General features: G+C 36.3%; 1 protein-coding gene across 5 annotated transcripts in view; it reads left to right on the forward strand.

Moving 5' to 3' along the window:
- USP34 (ubiquitin specific peptidase 34) overlaps nucleotides 1-22,352 on the forward strand; it is a 254,684-nt gene that overhangs the window by 62,334 nt on the left and 169,998 nt on the right. For 4 of the 5 annotated variants that reach the window (XR_015249197.1, XM_086701030.1, XM_086701029.1 and 1 more), the window contains exons 4-6: nucleotides 4,069-4,119; nucleotides 4,281-4,430; nucleotides 20,303-20,370. Coding sequence is in view for 4 of the 5 variants with exons in the window: in XM_086701030.1 (XP_086557156.1) it covers nucleotides 4,069-4,119; nucleotides 4,281-4,430; nucleotides 20,303-20,370 (269 nt within the window). In the remaining variant the exon portion in view is untranslated. Of the gene's footprint in view, nucleotides 1-4,068; nucleotides 4,120-4,280; nucleotides 4,431-12,473; nucleotides 12,493-20,302; nucleotides 20,371-22,352 lie in introns of those variants that run through there. The other variant, XM_086701031.1, reaches the window with a different exon arrangement.

The following is a 22,352-nucleotide window of genomic DNA, read 5'->3' on the forward strand; positions in this document are numbered from 1 at the left end:
TTCTTCTCTTAATTCTGAATCATTATGTGTAATTCTGTGAGGTGTTGCCCTAGTATTCTAAGTTTTTTTTCCTAAGTAAAGTGAAATGAGTATAAAAATTAGAGAAAAGAAGAGAAACACTGCCCTTGTTAAATATGTGAGATATGATTAGATAGACTTAAATATATACACTATGTTCCAGATTTCTGAATCTGGTTGGGTTTTCTCTTGCCACTTTCCACTGACTTTTTAATTTATGCTTTATTAAATTAAGTATTTTAAATTCACCCTTTTAATGTATGCAATTTAATAAGTTGTAGTGTATTCCTACAGTTGTGCAACCATCACTAACTAAATCCCATACTGATTTATGACTTTTTTTTGTTTTATATTTATAGAATTTAGACGCTTGGATTTGTCTCTAATTTTGATAAACAGATGTACCTTATTCAAACTATTAAAAAAATAAACATTGACCATCTATTCTAGGAACTGCACTATTTATTGTGTATACAAAGATGAATAATCTACAGTACTCACATTCAAGGAACAATCCTAAACAACTCAAATAGCTTGTTTGTCTTCTACTCATTATCTTCCTTGTCACCAATCTGTGTGGATGGCTTACTTCTGTAGAAGCGAATAGAAGCTCTGCTTGTTCATTTGCAAGCAATTATAAGGCAATGGAGACTTTCTTGGATTGCATTTTATCACTATCCTCTCCTGATCTTCTTTACTTTAAAGCTCTACTGCCCAATATGGTAGTGAACAGACAAATCTGGCTATTTAAGTTAACTAAAATTAAAATAAATTGAATTTGTTCTTCAGTCACACTAACCATATTTCTTTTTTCTTTCTTTCTTTCTTTCTTTCTTTCTTTCTTTCTTTCTTTCTTTCTTTCTTTCTTTCTTTCTTTCTTTCTTTCCTTCCTTCCTTCCTTCCTTCCTTCCTTCCTTCCTTCACATATTTTAAAAGCTCAGTAGTCACATGGGGCTCGTGGCTAGTGTATTGGACAGTGTAGACAATATTTCCATCATAGCAGAGTGTTCTGTTTTGCAGAACTGTTTGAGAGTATGGCTTTGTTTGATTAGGTCTAGTCATTGGTGGTAAACTGTATGCTCTCCAGAATTGGTAGTCTTAATTTTCCATAACAGCAGATTATTTGATACGCTGATGACTTCTTTTTAAGCAAAAATTCTATTCCTAATTCACTGGCCTTCAGTTTTTCGTGGTTTGGTCATGGAGCAGCATTTGTTTGTTTGTTTTTAATTTAATTTTTATTTTTCTTAATGTTTATTTTGAGAGAGTGCATTTGTGGTAGGGAGGGATAGAGTGAGAGAGACTCCCAAGCAGGCTTCCCACTGTTGGCTCAGAGCCTGACTTGTGGCTCAGTCCCATGAACTGTGAGATCATGATCTAAGCCGAAGTCAAGTGTCAGATGGTTACCTGACCGAGCCACCTAGGCTCCCCCTTGTTTAATTAGATGTGGAATTACTTTCTTTTTTTTTCTTTAAAAAAAATTTTTTTTAACGTTTATTTATTTTTGAGACAGAGAGAGACAGAGCATGAACGGGGGAGGGTCAGAGAGAGGGAGACACAGAATCTGAAACAGGCTCCAGGTTCTGAGCTGTCAGCACAGAGCCTGACGCGGGGCTCGAACTCACGGACCGCGAGATATGACCTGAGCCGAAGTCGGCCGCTCAACCGACTGAGCCACCCAAGTGCCCCAAGGAATTACTTTCTCATTACTCATTTATTTCTCTTTATTTTCTCTTTTAAAGTAATAGGTCCCTCTCTGTAGTTCTAGAAATAGAGTGCCTTTATCTTATGTAATAAATGAGAGATTTTCTAAAAAGACAAAAACTAATAGGTTTCTTAAGGCCTTTTTAGGGATCAATTTAAAATTGGAACTTTTTTTTTTTTTAAGTTTATTTATTTTGAGAAAGTGTGAGTTGGGGAGGGGCAGAGAGAGAGGTAGAGAGAGGAATACCAAGCAGGCTGTGCACTGTCATTGCAGATCTCAATGCAGGGCTTGAACCCATGGACCATGAGATCGTGACCTCAGCTGAAGTCGGACACTTAACCGACTAAGCCACCCAGGGGCTCCTAAAATTAGAACTTTGAAACAAAATTGATGTTGATTTGGATTTCAGGGAGGCTTCTTAGTATTGTTCATAATGTTGTTACCTATAGGTCTATGTTAACTCTTTATATACTACTAAAGATGAGATTTTAAAGACACCTTAGAATAATGTCTTCATGTATTAAGAGTAGAAACAAGAAAGGATAAAATAGTTCTTTTGAGGAGTGAAAATAAAAGTAACCAAGTCCAAGAGCTGACATTTTGCACATCAGAATAGAATTCTGTTAGGACATTTTCTAGCTGTGTTCATGTTAGGCACTAGAAATCTTGACTCCAGTCTAATATTCCAGCATGGTTGATCTGGCCCATGAATCTTTAATACCACAGGTGTTCTTACATTCTGGACTTGTTGAAGACAGAAGGTTTGTTGAGAATAATTTAAAGCTTTACCTGTGGCCTTGCTAGTAGAAGCTCAGGAATAAATTTAAGTTTAGTATACTCGCTTTGACAGGTGTTTTGACCTGTCTTAGGACAGTTTTTGATTAGTTGGAAATGTTCTGAGAGTTTTATGTGATGCTCTCAATCAGTTGTTTTCGAACTTCATTTCAGCAATGGAATTTACATAAAGCAAGCAGGTAACAGCAATGAATGACAGGTTTCTTTGGTAGTGTTTTTCAGATGAAAGTATTAAACTTTCTGATAGAAAGATTTTCATTGTGACTAAAAAATACAGAATATACAAAATATAGACTTAAAAGAGCCTTGAACCTCTCCTTTCTCTATCATCTCAGAAAAACCATTGTTAGGAAATTAATTCAGATTATTTCCAGACATATAAAAAGTAAAGAAAATCAGATCAAGTTCGTAAATCCTAAGTTTTAAAAATGTAATACAAGGCAGTATCTTTCGATGCCTGTACATGTGGACCCACCTTAGCTTTTTTTTTTTAATTTTTTTAATGTTTATTTTTGAGACAGAGACAGAGTATGAATGGTGGAGGGTCAGAGAGAGAGGGAGACACAGAATCCGAAGCAGGCTCCAGGTTCTGAGCTGTCAGCACAGAGCCTTACGCGGGGCTCGAACTCACAGACCGTGAGATCATGACCTGAGCTGAAGTTGGAAGCCCAACCGACTGAGCCACCCAGGCGCCCCCCACCTTAGCTTTTTAAAGGAATAACTTACCATAAAAATCAATTGCTTAAAATATATAATTTAAACATGTTTTAGTAAGTTTACAGAATTGTGTTACCATTACCTCATTGCATTTTTACAACAGTTCCATTGTCCCAAAAAGATGCCTCGTGGCATTTCACCTTATTTTTGAAAGCTGTATAAGACCCTAGATGGTTATATCACATTTTAGCCATCCAGTTGATGGATATTTAAGTTGTTTCTAAATTTGAGATATTATAAATAATTTCAGGTAAGCATCATTAAACATTTTCTAGCACTGCTTTTATTAGTTGTTAGGATAAATAACCAGAAGATGAATTGCTGGGTCAAAGAGAATGTACATTTTAAATGTTGGTAGATATTGCCAAATTACCCTCCAACAAGGTCATACCTGTTCATATTCTCGCCAACAGTGAATGAATATGCTATCAAGTAGTTTAAATCATATGTATACAAAGCACATTGTGGAATTTTTAGGTAAAAATTAAGTGGTTTTAAAATGTTATAATCTATTTTTGTGACAATTATCCCAATTCTTTATGGAGACATTTTTTATTGAAAAGGCAATATGTAGTATATAGTGTAGAGAGATTTCTTTGCAGAAGAGTTAAAATACATATTAGAACTGAACCGTATAAGCTTCAGTTAGGAATATCATTATTCATGATGAGAAACAATTGCAAAAACCTGTTTCATGTTGTGTAAACTCAGTCTATAGAATATTGTCTTTTTTTGCGTATATTTGATGCAGAAATTGTATTTTTTTCTTCAGAGATTATTATCTTGTAGGGTGACCTAATTGTGTTTACTTTGTTTTTGTTTTTTTAAATCAGGATATATCAACCCAAGAAAGCAACATATTAGGGGCATTCTGTGATATGAATGTAAGTGTTTATGTTTTTCTTATTCTCAGGTTTATGGGAAATTCAGTTTTTTATTCATATAGGTCTTTGAGTTTATTTTTATATTTGGTCAGTATCTTTTCCATTTTGGTAATAAAATGAAAATTATTCCTGATGATTTTAAATTTTTTCTTCCCCCTCAGGATGTAGAAGTACCATTGCATTTGCTTCGTTATGTATGTTTGTTTTGTGGGAAAAATGGCCTTTCTCTCATGAAGGATTGCTTTGAATATGGAACTCCTGAAACTTTGCCATTTCTTATAGCACATGCATTTATTACAGTTGTATCTAATGTAAGTATTGTTTGGAATTGGTTTTAATCTTGGGAATTAATGGCTTTAATAACATGAGTTTTATGTCCAGAAAAACAGGTTTTGAGTGGCTTGCATGTACAAGAATTTTTTTCCTGGGTTATATTTTGAAAAAAATTGGGTACAGAAGCCTTTATAAAAGGTCTTATGATAAAAATGGAATTTGTATAAAGTAACTAATTTAAGTTAAATAAATAAATTTAGACCTTTACTACTTCTGTGAACAGAAGTCTTATGTTAATTTTACTTTCCTTGCCTGTGATTTTGTACTGGGAAATTTTTGGCATTTTAGACTTTTAGTTACAAGATTGTTTGCTTAGGGTGCTACTACAGTGTGCCTGACTTAGAAGACTTAATAACATTTTTCTGCATTTGTAAAGAAGATAATTATTCTGTGTTGTAAATGTCAGTTACTGTGAAGCACAGTAAGTGTGGAAGCAGAGATACTTTGTTTTATTGAACTTTCTTTTTTTTGAGCTTCCCAGATACTGAGAGTTTTACAAAGGGATGGTTTGTGGCAACCTGTGTTGAGCAAATCTATTGATGCCTTTTTTCCAATAAGTGGTTCACTTTATGTCATTCTTGTAATTCTTACAACATTTTAAACTTTTTCATTATTTTTATATTTGTAATGGTGATCAACGATTACAAATCACTAACCATCATAGGATGGTTAGTATTTTTTAACAACAAAGAATTTTATTTTTTTTTAAAAAAAAATTTTTTTTTTTCTTCAACGTTTTTTTATTTATTTTTGGGACAGAGAGAGACAGAGCATGAACGGGGGAGGGGCAGAGAGAGAGGGAGACACAGAATCGGAAACAGGCTCCAGGCTCCGAGCCATCAGCCCAGAGCCTGACGCGGGGCTCGAACTCACGGACCGCGAGATCGTGACCTGGCTGAAGTCGGACGCTTAACCGACTGCGCCACCCAGGCGCCCCAACAACAAAGAATTTTAATTAAGGTTTATACATTTTTTTAGGTATAATTTTTCACATTTAATAGACTACAATATAGTATATACACAAGTTTTATATGTACTGGAAAACTAAAAAATTAGTTTGACTTGCTTTATTGTGACATTAGCTTTATTGTGGTGGTCTAGAACTGAACCTGCAGTATCTCCAATGTGTGCCTATAATGAAATTCAATATTGTTTCATAGGCATATTCACCATTTGGTTATTTTATGAGAAGTACTTTTTCACGTCGTTTACTTGTTTTAAAAAATCACATTGTCTGCTTTTCCTTACAGATGTGTGAAGATTCCTTATGTTTCATATGCAAATCCTTTGTCTGACAGACATATATTGCTAGTATCTTCTTCCAGTCTATGGTTTGCTTTTCATTCCCCTGTGTCTGTTAAGAGCTATTATTCCTCAATCTTAATGGTTTGTAATTTATCAAAGCTTTTTTGTTAGGGTTGTGTTTTCATTTGTGGATGAAAAAGTCTTCTCACCCTAAGGTCATGAAGTTATTTTCTGATATTCTGGAAGTTGTATTGTTTTTCTTTCACATTTTGATTACAGCTCGATTGGAGTTGATTTTTGTGTATGGTGTGGGTGGTCAAGATTAATTTTCTTATAGACAAACACTGGTTCTAGCAATTCAACAAACACCGTCCTTTATTCTTTGTTTCCCAGTATAATTGTTGTTATAAATTAGGTGTGTTATGGGTCTGGGATCTCTAGCATATTACATTAGTCTCTTTGCTTAATCACATCATCTTAATTTCTGGAGCTTTATAATAAGTCTTGCTATCTAGTAAAGCAAATTCTACTTTCCTGTCATTCTTCTTCTGCGTTTTTGTTTTTGTTTTGTTTTTTTTTTTTCTAGGTGTAATTGACATAGCATTATATTAGTTTGAGGTGTAGAATGTAATAATAATTGTATATATTGCAAAATGTTTGTTACAATAAGTAGTTAACATCCAACACCATTCATGGTTAACAAATTTTTTTTTCTTGTCCTGAGAACTTTTAAGAACTATTCTTACTTTCAAGTATGCAATACAGTATTGTTAAGTACAGTCACCATGCTGTACATTACATTACCATACCCTGTCATTCTTAAAGAGTGTTTTGTCTCCTCATGGACCTTTCCATTTGGAATCAACACCTAAGCTCTGCACATAAACATTTTGGGTTGCCATGAATCTATACATCATTCGGAGAGAACTGTCATCTCTTCAGTATTGAGTCTCCTTATCTGTAAATATGGTAAATGTGTTTTTATTTGCATGTTTTAAATTTCTCTCATTATAATTTTTTGTATTTATGTGTGGAGGTATTAATGTGCCTTTTTTAAACAATTTTTGTTTTTTTTATTATTTTTTAAGTTTATTTTGAGAGAGAACATGCACGTGTGTGGTGGGGGGAGGGACAGAGAGACAGGGAGACAGAGAATCCCAAGCATGCTCCATGCTGTTATCACTGAGCCCAATGTGGGCTCGAACTCATGAACTGGGGCTTGAACTCACAAACCAGGAGATGATGACCTGAGCTGAAACCCAGAATCAGACGCTTAACCAACTAAACCACCCAGGCGTCCCTCTTCTGCCCATTTTTAATCGTGTGTGTGTGTTGAGTTGTGTAACTTTTTTTTAATATGAAATTTATTGTCAAAGTGGTTTCCATACAACACTCAGTGCTCATCCCAATAGGTGCCCTCCTCAATTCCCAGCACCACACTCCCCTCCCTCCCACCCCCCATCAACCCTCAGTTTATTCTCAGTTTTTAAGGGTCTCTTATGCTTTGGCTCTCTCCCTCTCTAACTTTTTTTTTTTTAATTTCCCCTCCCCTGTGGTCTTCTATTTAGTTTCTCAGGATCCACATAAGAGTGAAAACATATGGTATCTGTCTTTCTCTGTATGACTTATTTCACTTAGCATAACACGTTCCATTTCCATCCACGTTGCTACAAAAGGCCATATTTCATTCTTTCTCATTGCCAAGTAATATTCCATTGTGTATAAAAACCACAATTTCTTTATCCATTCATCAGTTGATGGACATTTAGGCTCTTTCCATAATTTGGCTGTTGTTGAAAGTGCTGCTGTAAACATCAGGGTACAAGTGCCCCTACGCATCAGCACTTCTGTATCCCTTGGGTAAATTCCTAGCAGTGCTATTGCTGGGTCCTAGGGTAGATCTGTTTTTAATTTTTTGAGGAACCTCCACACTGTTTTCCAGAGCGGCTGCACCAATTTGCATTCCCCCCAACAGTGCAAGAGGGTTCCCGTTTCTCCACATCTTGGCCAGCATCTGTAGTCTCCTGATTTGTTCATTTTAGCCACTCTGACTGGCATGAGGTGGTATCTCTGTGGTTTTGATTTGAATCTCCCTGATGAGTGACGTTGAGCATCTTTTCATGTGCCTGTTGGCCATCCGGATGTCTTCTTTAGAGAAGTGTCTATTCATGTTTTCTGCCTATTTTTTCACTGGATTGTTTTTTGGGTGTGGAGTTTGGTGAGTTCTTTATAGATTTTGGATATTAGCCCTTTGTCTGATAGGTCATTTGCAAATATCTTTTCCCATTCCGTTGGTTGCCTTTTAGTTTTGTTGATTGTTTCCTTTGCTGTGCAGAAGCTTTTTATCTTCATGAGGTCCAAGTAGTGTGTATGTGTTGAGTTGTAGAAGTTCTTTTTTTTTTTTTAAGTTTTTTTATTTTTGAGAGAGACAGAGCGCAAGTGGGGGAGGAGCAGAGAGAGAGAGGGAGACACAGAACAAGAAGCAGGCTGCAGCTCTGAGCTGTCAGCATAGAGCCCAATGCAGAGCTTGAACTTGGGAACTGAAAGATCATGACCTGAGCCAAAGATGGATGCTTAACTGACTAAGCCACCCAGGCGCCCCATAAATTCTTTACATATTTTGGATATTAACTCTTTTTAATTTAATTTTTTTTAATGTTTATTTTTGAGAGAGACAGAGACAGAGACAGACCAGAGGAGGGACAGAGAGAGAGGGAGACACAGAATCTAAAGCAGGCTTCAGGCTCTGACCTGTCAGCACAGAGCCTGATGTGGGGCTCGAACCCACGAACCTTGAGATCATGACCTGAGCTGAAATGCTTAACCCACTGAGCCACCCAGGTGCCCCTGGATATTGACTCTTTATCAGATATGTCATTTGCAGATATCTTTTCCCATTCAGTAAGTTTGCCTTTTTTAGTTTTGTTGATTGTTTCTTTGCTGTACAGCAAAGAAGTTTGCTTTGCTGTACAGCAAAGAAGTTTGATGAAGTTGTAATAGTTTATTTTTGCTTTGGTTTCCTTTGACTCAGGAGACATATCTAGGAAAATTTTGCTATGGCCGATGTCTGAGAAATTACTGCCTGTGGTCTTTTATAGGATTTTTATGGTTTCAGATATCACATTTAGGTCCTTAATCCTTTTCGGGTTTATTTTTGTTTATGATGTAAGAAAGTGGTCCAGTTTCATTCCTTTGCATGTAGCTACCCAGTTTTTGCAACACCATTTGTTGAAGAGCTGTTTTTTCCCCAGTGTATCTTCATTCCTCGTTTGTCAAAGATTAATTGACCCTATAATCGTGGGTTCATTTCTAGGCTTTCTATCCAATTCCATTGATTTGTGGGTTTCTTTTTGTGCCAGTACTGTATTGTTTTGATTACTACTGCTTTGTAATACAACTTGAAGTCTGGAATTGTGATAACTCCAGATTTGTCTCTCTTTTTCAAGATTGCTTTGGCTATTCGAGGTATTTTGTGGGTGCATACAAATTTTGGAATTGTTCTAGTTCTGTGAAAAATGCCATTGGTGTTTTGATAGTAATTGTATTAAATGTGTAGATTTCTTTGGGCAGTATGAATCCATGAGCATGGAATGTCTTTCCATTATTTTGTGTTAACTTGAATTTATCCGTGCTTTATAGTTTTTGGAGTATAGGTCTTTCACTTCAGGTTAAGTTTATTCCTAGGTGTATTTTATTAATTTTGGTGCAGCTGTAGATGGGATTGTTTCTCTTAATTTTTCTTTCTGCTGCTTCATTATTAGTGTACATAAATGTAGTCAGTTTCTGTACATTGATTTTGTATCTTGCAATTTTATTGAACTCTTGTTCAGTTCTGTTACCTTTTTGTGGAGCCTTTAGGGTTCTGTATATGTAGTATCATGTCATCTGCAAATAGAATTTTACTTCTTCCTTAACCAATTTGGGTACCTTTCTTTTTCTTCTCTGATTACTAGGATTTCTTTCTTTTTCTTTCTTCTTTTCTTTTCTTTCTTTCTTTCTCTTTCTTTCTTTCTTTTTCTTTCTTTCCTCTTCCTCCCTCCCTTCCTTTTTTAATGTTTGTTTAGTTTGAGAGAGAGAGAGAGAGTGTGTGTGTGAGCAGGGAAGCGGGGGAGAGAGACTCTCAGGCCAGCTCCGTGCTGTTAGCACAGAGCCTGGTGCTGAACTCAAGAACCTTGAAATCATGACCTGAGCCGAAATCAGGAGTTGGACGCTTAACCGACTGAGCCACTCAAGCACTCTCGGTTGCTAGGATTTCTACTACTGTGTTGAATGAACGTAGTGAAAATGGACATCCTGTCTTGTTTCTGACCTTAGGGGAAAAATTCTGTTTTTCACCACTGAGTCTGATGCTGGCTCTGGGCTTGTTTGTTTAATTTCTTTTAAATGTTTTATTTATTTTTGAGAGTAAGAGCACAAGCAGGAACAGGGAAAGGACAGAGAAGGAGAGAGGGGGGAACAGAAGATCTGAAGTGGGCTCTGCACTAACAGCAGCAAGCCCGATGTGGGGCTCCAGCTCACAAACTGTGAGATCATGACCTGGGCTGATGTCAGATGCTCAGCCAACTGAGCCACCCAGGTGCCCTGGCTCTGAGTTTTTCATATAAGACCTTTATTATGTTGATAATATATTCCCTCTAGACCTGCTTTGTTGTAGTTTTTATTGTGAATGAATGTTGTAATTTTCAATAGAAGCAGAGAAACCATTTAACAATGATATGTTTTTTATCCTTTCTCATTGATTGATTTCATGTGTCAGAATGATTGATTTATGAGTATTGAACCATCTTGCATCCTGGAAATAAATCACACTTGATTGCAGTGTGTGATTTTTTTTATTGTATTTATTTGGTTTGACAATAATTTTGAGGACTTTTGCATCTATATTCATGAGGGAGATTGGCCTATAATTCTCTTTTTTTTGGTGGTGTCTTTGTCTGGTTTTGGTATCAGGGTGATATTGGCGTCATAGAATGTTTTTGGAGATTTTCCTCCCGCTTGTATTTTTTTGAATAGTTCCAGAAGAATAGGTATTAACTCTTATTTAAATGTTTCATAGAATTCATTTGTGAAGCCATCTGGTCATGGACTTTTGATTTTGGGGAGTTTTTTGATTACTGATTCACTTCATTGTTGGTATATGGTCTTTTAAAATTTTCTGTTTATTCCTTCTTTAGTTTCATACAAACTGTACAAATACAGTTGTTTGTATTTCTGTAACATTGTTATTTCTCTTCTTTTATTAGTGATTTTTTTTCTTTGAGTTTTCTCTCTCTTTTTTTTTAGGAGTCTCCCTAGGGGTTTATTAATTTTGTTGATCTTCTCTAGGAACCAGCTCCTGGTTTCATTTCATTGATCTGTTCTATTGCTTTTTTAAATTTGTGTATCCTTTATTTCTGCTCTGATCTTTATTATTTCCTTTTTTTTTTTTTGGCTGGGTTTAAGTTTTGTGTGTTTTTCTAGTTTCTTTAGGTGTAAAGTTAGGTTGTTTGAGATTAGTCTTTCTTCTTGAGGTAGGCCTGTATTGTTATATACTTTCCTCTTACTTTATTTTATTTTAAAATATTTTGTTTTTAAGTAATCTCTATACCCAATGTGGGGTTTGAATGCACAACCCAGAACTCAGCAGTCGCATGCTCCACCAACTGAGCCAGCCGGCTGCCCTTCTATACTTCCCTCATAGAACCACTTTTGCTGCATCTTCAAGATTTTGTTGTGTTTTCATTTTCATTTGTTTCTGTGTAATTTATGATCTCTTTTGTTATTTTTTGGTTTACCTGTTATTTAGTAGCGTGTTATTTAAACTCCTTCTATTTGTGATCTTTGCAGATTTTTTCTTGTGGTTGATTTCTGTTTTCATAGCATTGTTGTTAGATAAGATGCGTGGTATGACTTTGATTGTTTTGAATTTGTTGAGATTTTTTTTGGCCTAATGTGTGATCTGTTTTGGAGAATGTTCCATGTGCCCTTATAAATAGTGTTCATTCTGTATTAGGGTGGAATGTTCTGAATTTGTCTATGAAGTCCATGTCCAGTTTGTCATTCATTGCCACTGTTTGCTTGTTTATTTTGGATGATCTATTTATTGATGTAAGTAAGGGGTTGTTAAAGTCCCCTACTACTATTACTGTCAGTTGTTTCCTTTGTTATTAACTGTTTTATGTATTTGGGTGCTTTCAGGTTGGGTGCATAAATATTTACAATTGTTATATCCTCTTGTTGAATTGTCCCCCTTATTATTATATAGTGTCTTGGTCTCTCATTATAGTCTTTGTTTTAAAGTCTTATTTTGCTGAGTATTCTACCTCAGCTTTCTTTTGACATCCATTTGCATGATAAATGTTTCTCCATCCTCTCACTTTTAATCTCCAGGTGTCTTTCAGTGTGAAGTGAATCTCTTATAGTCTGTATATAGATGGGTCTTTTTTTTTTTTTTTTTTTTTTTTTTTGGTCTATTTCATCAGTTTGGTCTTTTGATTGGAGTGTTTAATCCATTTACATTCAAAGTAATTAATGATTAGCTGAACTGAAGCTTTCAGGTTTGGCCAATTTATCTATATATATGTACCAACATATTCTCAAACAAGACATCTAAATTATTAGATAAATATTCTTTTTATAGTAATTCCACACCTCTGTCCATTTTGCATACAGGTCACCTGCACTAATTTATGACATTCTTCATACTCTTGAGACTCTCCATAGGGGTTCACTAATGACAGTCCAGGTGTGAGGAATAAAACTTGGTTTCCCTGCTAAAAACAAAAAAACAAAAAAACCCAAAGTAATTATTGATAGGTATGTATTTATTGCCATTTTGTTACTTGTTTTGTGGTTTCTGTAGATTATTTCTTTCTAAAATTTTTTTTCTTTACTTTTGAGAGAGAGACAGAGTACATGGCAGTGGGGAGGTGCAGAGGAGAAGGAGACAGAATCTGAAACAGGCTCCAGGCTCTGAGCTGTCAGCACAGAGCCTGACGCAGGGCTTGAACCTGCGAACAATGAAATTTTGACCCAAGCTGAAGTTGGACACTTAACCATCTGAGCCACCCAGACACCCCTCTCTAGATTTTTTCTGATCCTTTCTTCCCTTGTGCTCTTTTCTGGTTTGTTGGCTTTAGTGATATACCTGGATTCCTTTTACTTTATTGTTTACATATTTACTACTGGTTTTTGATTTGTGGTTCCCATTAAGTTTGTATATAACATCTGTGTATAGCAGTCTATAAGTTAATGGTCACTTAAATTTATTTTTTTAGAGAGAGAGTGTGCACGTGTGCAAGCAGGGGTGGGGCAGAGGGAGAGGGAGAGAGAGAATCTTAAGCAAGCTCCACACCCAGTGTGGAGCCTGACACAGGGCTTGATCTCACAACTGTGAGATCATGACCTGAGCTGAAATCAAGAGTCAGACACTTAACTGAGCCACCAGGTGCCCCAAGTTTATTTTTTTAATGGTTTTATTATGACTACTTTTTAAAATTTTAGGTTCCCAGTCTAGTTAACATATGTTATTCTATTAGTTTCTGCTTAAGTTTAAATCCGTTTTTACTCTTCTTCTCTCGACATTTTAGGTGTATGATGTAAATATTCCATCCTTTTATTTTATGAACCCCTTGACCAGTTTTTATGGAAATACTTATTTTTATTGCTTTTGTGTTTGTTTGTTTTTGTTTTTACTTTTCATCCTCTCACAGTCTTTCCTTGTTACTCCAAGAGCCCCCTTTCTTGTAGATCTGGTTTAATGGTCATAAAACCCTTTACTTTTCCTTTTTTTTTTTTTTTTTAAATTTTTTTTTCAACGTTTTTATTTATTTTTGGGACAGAGAGAGACAGAGCATGAATGGGGGAGGGGCAGAGAGAGAGGGAGACACAGAATCGGAAGCAGGCTCCAGGCTCCGAGCCATCAGCCCAGAGCCTGACGCGGGGCTCAAACTCACGGACCGCGAGATCGTGACCTGGCTGAAGCCGGACGCTTAACCGACTGCGCCACCCAGGCGCCCCCCCTTTACTTTTTCTTAGAGAAACTATCTCTTCTATTCTGAATAGCAGAGCACTTTGAATATATCATGTCACTCCTTTCCTGTCTACAAAGTTTCTGCTGAAAAATCTGGTGATAACCTAATGGGTTTCCCTTGTATGTAACGTCTTTTGCTGGTTTAAACATTTTTTCTTTATTGCTACTTTTCGCCATTTTAATTAATACGTGTCTTGGTGTGGACATCTTTAGGTTGAATTTTAGGGGGAATTTGTGCCTCTTGGATTTGGATATCTGTTTCCTTGCCCAGATTAGGGAATTTTGCAGTTATTATTTTTTAAATGAGTTTTCTGCCCCTCCCATTGCTCTTTATTCTTCTGAGATCCCTATAATTCAAATGCTGTTAACACTTAATGGAGTTACTGCGTTCCTTAAGTCTATTTATTTTCATAATTTTCTTTCCTCTTTTTTGCTCAGCTTAGTTACTTCCCATTACTGTCTTCCAGGTCATTAATTCATTCCTCTGCTTCCTCTAGCCTGCTGTTTATTCCATCAAATGTATTTTTAATTTAATGTAATTTAATCTTGATCTCTTGATTGGTTCTTTTTTATCTCTGGGTTAAGGATCTCACTGATATCCTCCACTCTTTTCTCAAGTCCAGTGAGTATCTTTATGATCATTACTTTAAATTCTGTATCAGGCATATTTCTTAAGTCTGTTTCACTTTGGTCTTTCTGTGGTTTGGTCCTGTTATTACATTTGGGAGATATTTCTGTCTCTTCATTTTGTCTCATCTCTTGTATCTGTTTTTCTGTGTTATCAATGTCAGTTCTTTATCTTGCTCTTCATGATAACAGCCTTATGAAGAAGAGGTCTTGTAGTGCTTTGCAGTGCTGTGCAGTTCAGAGTCCCCTATTCTCCAGGGCCTGGTCCTTTTAGGTGTGTGTCCTATATGTGTTGCATGTGCTCTCCTATTGTGTCTTGGTCTCTTTTTCCTTCAGTACAGTTATCTGCAGATGCTGTCTTTGTGTATTGTGGTGATGTTTGGTCCTCAATAGGGGCTGGGCACATTTTAATAAAATGTGGGAAATGACATTTGCCCCTGCAGCCACCTCTTGAACTGAGGTTCTGCAAAACGGGCAGCTGATTGGGAGATGTGTTGGCCAGATACATGCACTGGTATGTTGGGGTAGAGGCCTACAGCACTGGGACTAAGGGAATGTGATGGGGAAGGGTGGGTCTAGCAACATGTGGGGTGTGGGGTGGTGGTAGGCAGCTTGGTGCAAGTAAGTTAGGTAATGATTGTTGGCCCCGTTTCAGGTTTCTGCAGCTGCCTGTATGCTGGGTGGTGGGGGGAGGGAAATGGTGTTTGCCAGCTCCTCTGTTCCTGGATGGGTCTCCTTGTGGTGACTGTCTCTCTGACCATGCTCCAAGATGAGCAGATCACTCCCACTCCTGTCTGTTTCCAGTGTCTTTCAAATTTCTAGTTTTGTGCTGTATCTGCAGGGCTATTTGTTATGCTGTCTCTTTAAGGGTGGGGACTTTACTTCCTAATGCCATTTGGGCTCTCCTTTAGCTGAGCCCATTGAGTTTTAAAATTCCAGGCATTAAGTTACCCTGGTTTTAAGAACCCCCAAAATTCACCCTTTCTTCCTTTCAGAGGCAAATGTGTGAAAGTTTTTTGTCCTTCTCTGTGCTGACTCCTTCCCCAGTATGGTTAGCTCGAAGACCATGTCTTTGCCCTTCCTGGTCTCTTCCCTACCTTGAGTTGTGGAGTTTGTTCTCCCAGTGTTTGGTTGTTTTCTGGATTATATATGCTGTGTTATCTAGTTGTATCTGTGAGGCTGTATGATCTTAGAGTCCTCCTACTCCATCATCTTCCCAGACTTCTCCAAGGTGTTACATGTCTTTATTAGATTTTTTTGTAGACATAAATTTTTTTGATACTTGTTTAAGGAGAATATTTTTGAAAACTTTATTTAATATTTGTTCCTGGTAATTCAGAAAACATATGCTTATATATAATATGGGTTGTGTATGTACATGTATATATGTATGTATATTAATTACTTGTATTAACTTTCTATGCAGCATTCTTGACAAACCATTTAATTCTAAAAACACTTACTGAAAGTTGTTTTGGATTGTTCTGTTCACATAATCATATTATCTCAGAGTAATATTATTTTTAATTGAACTATAATTGACATACAACGTAACTTTAGTTTTTAGGTGTACAGTATAGTGATTTGACAAGTCCATATATTACGCTGTGCTCACCACAAGTATAGCTACCATCTGTCGCCGTACAATGCCATATAATATCATTGACTATATTCCCTATGCTGTTCCTTTTATCCTTGTGACTTACTCATTCTGTAAGTGGAAGCCTGTATATAACACTCCTCTTACCCCATTTTGCCCACCCTCCCACACTCTCCCCTCTGGTAACCATCATTTCTCTGTATTTATGGGTCTGTTCCTGGTTTTTGTTAGTTGGTTTACTTTGATATTTAGATTTCACATGTAAGTGAAATCATAAGATATTTTTGTTTTTCTGTCTTCTATCATTTAGCATAAAATGTTCTAGGTCCATTCATGTTATTTATGGGAAGATCTCATTATTTTTTGTTGCTGAGTAATATTTCATGGTATGTACATGTATATGTATGTATAATTAATTCTTTGAGGAACCCCTATACTGTTTTCCATGGTGGCTGCACCAATTTACATTCCCACCAACAATGCATGACGTTTCATCTTTTTCCGCATTGTCACAAATGTTATATCTTATCTTTTTGATTCTAGCTGTTCTGACAAGTATAAGGTGATAACTCAATCGTGGTTTTGATTTGCATTTCCCTGACGAGTAGTGATGTTGAGCATCTTTTCGTGTGGCTATTGGCCATCTGTAGGTCTTCTTTGGAGAAATGCCTGTTCGGATCCTTTGCCCATTTAAAAAAAAATTTTTTTTTTTAATTTAAATTTTATTTTTGAGAGAGAAAGAGTGAGTGGGGTAGGGGCATAAAGAGAAGGAGTCACAGAATCCAAAGCAGGCTCCAGGCTCTGAATTGTCAGCATAGAGTCCGACATGGGGCTCGAACTCATGAACCATGAGATCATGACCTGAGCCAAAGTTGGACACTCAACTAACTGAGCCACCCAGATGCCCCCTTTGCCCATTTTTAATCAGATTATTTTTTGTGTTGTATGAGCTACTTAGATATTTTGGACTTTAACCCTTTATCAGGTATATCATATACAAATGTCTTCTTCCATTCAGTAGGTTGCTGTTTAGTTTTGTGAATTGTTTCCTTCACTTTGTAGAAGCTTCTTATTTTCGTATAATGACAGCAGTTTATTTTTCCTATCGTGGTTTTTTTTTTTTTTTTTGCCTGAGGAAACATATCCAGAAAAATGTTGCTGAGAACAATGTTCAGGAGATTACTGCCTATGTTTTCTTTTTTGGAGCTTTATGGTTTCAGGTCTCACATTTAGGTCTTTAACCTATTTTGAATTTATTTTTGTGTATGGTGTAAGAAAGTGGCCCAATTTCATTCTTTTGCATATAGCTGTCAGTTTCCCCATTACCATTTATTGAAGGGACTTTTCCTCATTGTATGTTTTTGCTTCTTTTGCTGTGGATTAATTGACCATATAAGTGTGGGTATTTTTCTGGGTTCTCAATTCTGTTCCATTGATTTATGTGTGTATTTTTGTTCCAGTGTCATACTGTTTTGATTGCTACACTTTGTAATGTATTTTAATATCTGGGATTGTGACACCTCTAGCTTTGTTATTCTTTTTTAAGGTTTCTTTGCCTATTTGGGGTCTTTTGTGGTTCTATACAAATTTTGGAATTATTTATTATTGTTCTGTGAAAAATGTAGCTGTTATTTTAGTATAACAGCATCTGTGGATTGCCTATGAACATTTCAACAATATTCATTCTTCCTACCCATGAGCATGGAATATCTTTTTATTTGTGTCATTTCAATTTTTTTGTCATTGGTTTTTTTTGTTTTTAATTTCTAAAAAATGTTTCGTGGGAGAGAGAGAGAGCATGAACAGCATGCAGAGAGAGAGAGAAGGAGACACTGAATCCGAAGCAGTCTCCAGGCTCTGAGCTGTCAGCACAGAGCCCACTGTGGGGCTTGAACCCATGAACTGTGAGATCGTGACCTGAGCAAAGTCAGATGCTAAACTGACTGAGCCACTCAGATGCCCCGTCATCAGTGTTTTGTAGTTTTCAGAGTAAAGGTCTTTTAGCTCCTTGGTTAAGTTTATTCCTAGGTATTTTATTGTTTTTGGTGCAATTGTAAATCAAATTTTTTGTTTTTCTTCTATTTTAAGTTAGTCTTAGTTTTAATTCTTCCGTTTTAGTCTTAGGACTTTTATTTACTTTCTTAACTTTTGTACTATCCAGGACCTTCAGGTCAATTTGAATTAAAGACATTCATGATTGCTCCTAGTTTTAGAAGGAATTTTTATTTTTATTTATGATTATTATTATTTTTTGAGAACAAGAGCACAAGCAGGGGACAGGCAGAGGAAGAGGGAGAGAGAGAGAGAATTTTTTTTTTTTTTAATTTTAATTCTCAAGTTAGTTAACATACAGTGTAGTTTTGGCTTCAGGAGTAGAACCCAGTGATTCATCTCTTAATATCTGACACTCAGTGCTTCATCTTTCCCCTGTGTTCATCTGTTACGTTTCTCAAATTCCACATGGGTGAGATCATGATATCTGTCTTTCTTTGACTTATTTTGCTTAGCATAATACCCTCCAGTTCCATCCACATTGTTGCAAATGGCAAGATTTCATTCTTTTTGCATTGCTGAGTAGTATTCCATTGTATATATACCACATCTTCTTAATTGGGCATTTGGGCTCTTTCCATAATTGCCTATTGTTGATATAGCACTTGTGTAAACATTGAGGTGCATATGACCCTTTGAATCAGCATTTTTGTATCCTTTGGTTAAATTCCTAGTAGTGCAATTGCTGGGTTGTAGGGTAGTTCTATCATTAATTTTTTGAGGAACCTCCACACTGTTTTCCAGAGTGATTGCACCAGTTTGCATTCCCACCAACAGTGCAGTAAGGTTACCCCTTCTCCACTTCCTCGCCAACATCTTTTGTGTCCTGAGTTATTGATTTTAGCCATTCTGACCTGTGTAAGGTGGCAACTCATTTCTGGTTTTGATTTGTATTTCCATGGTGATGAGCGATGTTGAGCATCTTTTCATGTATCTGTTTGCCATCTTGATGTCTTCTTTGGAAAATTGTCTATTCATGTCTTCTGCCCATTTCTTCACTGGATTATTTGTTTTTTGGGTGTTGAGTTTGGTTAGTTCTTTATAAATTTTGGATACTGACCCTTTATCCGATATGTTATTTGTAAACATCTTCTCCCATTCCATCAGTTGCCTTTTAGTTGTGTTGATTGGTTCTTTGGCTGTGCAGAAGCTTTTTATCTTGATGAGGTCCCAGTAGTTCATTTTTGCTTTTATTTCTCTTTGGGAGAGAGAGAATCTTAAGCAGGCTCCGTGCTGAACTTGGAGACTGATACAGGGTTGATCTCACAACTATGAGTTCATGATCTGAGCTGAAATCAAGAGTCAGACGCTTAACTGACTGAGCCCCCCAGGTGCCCCTAGATGGAAAAATTTTAACCTTTTACCATCAGTATAGCATTTAGTATGGAACTGACATAATGGTCTTTGATTAGAGTGGAGTCGTATATTCTGTATTTTCAAATTTGTTTTTAATTTGTGTCCCTTGCCTTTGCTAAGGCTTAGTATTATAGCTTGTTGTTAGATAATTTGCTTAGGATTTTTGTTTTTATGCTACTTGAACTATTATTAGAATAAAGTTCTAAGGTAAGCATATTTAGAAATGGTTTGGAATATCATGGAGACAAAAGAAAATAAATTATAATTTATTATATCTTAGATTGGGGTATCTACAGTAATAGCTTAAATGTTATAATCATTATGTGTGACTATAAAATGTATTTCCCATAGATGGATATTGACAAGAAGGAAGGATGGATTTTCTGTTAAAAGCTAAGAAAGTTTATTAGAAAGCTAATTTATTTATTAAAATAATTTTTTAACATTTATTTATTTTTGAGAGACAGAGAGGGACAGAGTGCAAGCAGGGGATGGACAGAGGGAGAGGGAGACACAGAATCTGAAGCAGGCTTCAGGCTCTGAGCTGTTAGCACAGGGCCCGATGCAGGGCTCAAACTAAAAAACTGTGACATCATGACCTGAGCCACCCAGGCACCCATAGAAAGCTAACTTCGTGCTATTGTATTTAGGTTGCTGTCATACAAAGAGGCATATAGTACCATGTAGTAAGATGAAATTACTTGGGTAGGTAGGTGATTCTCCCTAGAAAAGGTTATGGTCTTTAGGATGATTTTATGTATATCTGTAAGAAATATATATAGGTTACTTACCTGATATGTGTGTAATCCTGTTTCTTAGTTTATTGTTTTCAGAATATATAAAATGTATGTAGTTTTAGCATCAGCAAAATACTAAATGCTCTTGTTTGTAATTAATTACAGTGACATGTATTTCACATATTCTTTATAGATTAATGTCATATTTATGTTTCTTTATAGATTAGAATATGGCTACATATCCCTGCTGTCATGCAGCACATTATCCCTTTTAGGACCTATGTTATTAGGTAAGTTTATAAAATCTTTTTCCCTGCATTACCAATGTGATATGTTTAAATAGTTTATAACATAGTGTAGATTTATATTGTTTTAAAGTCCCTTGTATTCACATCCTTTAGAGAAAATTGACAGTTTAGTGTATAATATTTTTAATGCTCATGTAGGCTTATATTTAATGTTTACACTTAAGCAATTTATGTTGGACCTTTTTTTTCTTTTTTCAAAGATTTAAAAAATTTTAAGTATTATCTACACTCAGCATGGGACTTGAGCTCAAAACCCTGAGCGAACCAGGCTCCCCTGGACCTTTTATTTTCTTATACATGAACATATAAGGAGTTTAACAATGGTTACATGGTATTCCACAGTATGCAGTCAACAAAGATACACGAAGTATTATGTTCTAGGCTTTGGGAATATAGCAGAGAAGAAAGGACTTCTCTTTTTGCAGTGTCTGTACCAAGTAAATAAGTAGATGGTAATAGTTCATCAGAAAGTCATGATAATTACAGAGTAAAGGAGGAGCAAAGGTGGATTGAGAATTCTAGAGGGTGGGTCACAATTTTAAACAGGGGTTTAAAGAAGGTGTCTTTGAGAAGAGATGACATTTGAGTTTAAGTCCCAGCCTCAGAAGGAACCCTAAGAGGATGGAGAACAAAATGTATTGATTAGAGTTGGAGTGTGAATTTTTGGGAGTTCTAAGATTGTACTTCTTGGTAATATTTATTACTTCTTTCTACTTTTTCTCGTTTTATTTGCAAAAATTTGAGTACCTATTTTCCTTATATTCGAGTTTTTGGAGAAAGTATCAAAAAAAGAATCTGATAGTGATGAATCCTTTGTCAGGTAATGTGATAGAGAGGAAATGTGAGGTCTTTCTGAAAGATGGCATTTGAAGATCATGAATCCGCTAATCAGGTGATATTTGGAAGAACGTATTCCCGGTAGAAGGAACATAGGGAAGTTAGCTTTGAAGTTGGAAAGAATATGACATTCAAGAAAGTAGAAGCAGACTGGTGTGGAACATAGTGTGTAAGGGAGGAGTAGTTATGATAAGAGGTTGGATAAGCAAGGGCAGATTGTACAGGACCTTAAAGCTATTAAGAGTTTGGATTTAATTTTAGCAGTGGGAATCTATTGCTAAATCTAGGGTTTTAAGCAGGTGAGTCGTGATTATTTTTAGAAGATCACTTTGGCTTTTAAGTGGATCATAAATTATAAGTTGTTGGGGTAGAAGCTAGGAGACCAATTGAAAGGTTAATGCAGTAGTCTTGGAAATAAATGATGTTTATAAGGATTGTTTATGGTGATTTTGAAAATTGAATGGATGTAAGTGAAAATAAAATGGACAGGATTGGTGATTCTGGAATTTAAAGGGGTAAGCATCCTGGATGACACATAAACCTCCCTCCCTCAATTTCTCTTTTGTGCTGTGGGCATCATTCACTGAGATGTGAAGAACTGAGAGAACTTCAAGACTTAATTTCGAAATGCCTGTGGGACATTTAAGTGGCACTGGTGAACTGAGAGCATACATGTATAATTAAGAACAGTATTGTTAGAGAACAAACAGAGGGTTACAGGAGGGGTTGTGGGAGGAGGGATGGGCTAAATGGGTAAGGGGCATTAAGGAATCTACTCCTGAAATCATTGTTACACTATATGCTAACTAACTTGGATATAAATTAAAAACAACAACAATAGTATTGTTAATTGAGTTATCAGCGTAAAGACCTCAGTTATTCAATACCTCCTGGGAGTGAATGAGGTCATCTGGGGGAGAGAATCTAGAAAAGAATAGAAGTGTGTTGAGGTACCTGGTTGTTCCATTCGGTTAAGCATCTAAGTCTTGGTTTCAGCTCAGGTCATGATCTCACAGTTTGTGGGATCAAACCCCAAGTTGGGCTCCTTGCTGACAGTGCAGAGCCTGCTTGGGATTCTCTCTCTCTTTGTCTCTCTACCCGTTCCCCCACCCCCCCATTCTCTCTCT

Source organism: Puma concolor, chromosome A3 (assembly GCF_028749965.1).
Source record: "Puma concolor isolate L17-30 chromosome A3, mPumCon1.1.hap2, whole genome shotgun sequence".
NCBI lineage: Eukaryota > Metazoa > Chordata > Mammalia > Carnivora > Felidae > Puma > Puma concolor.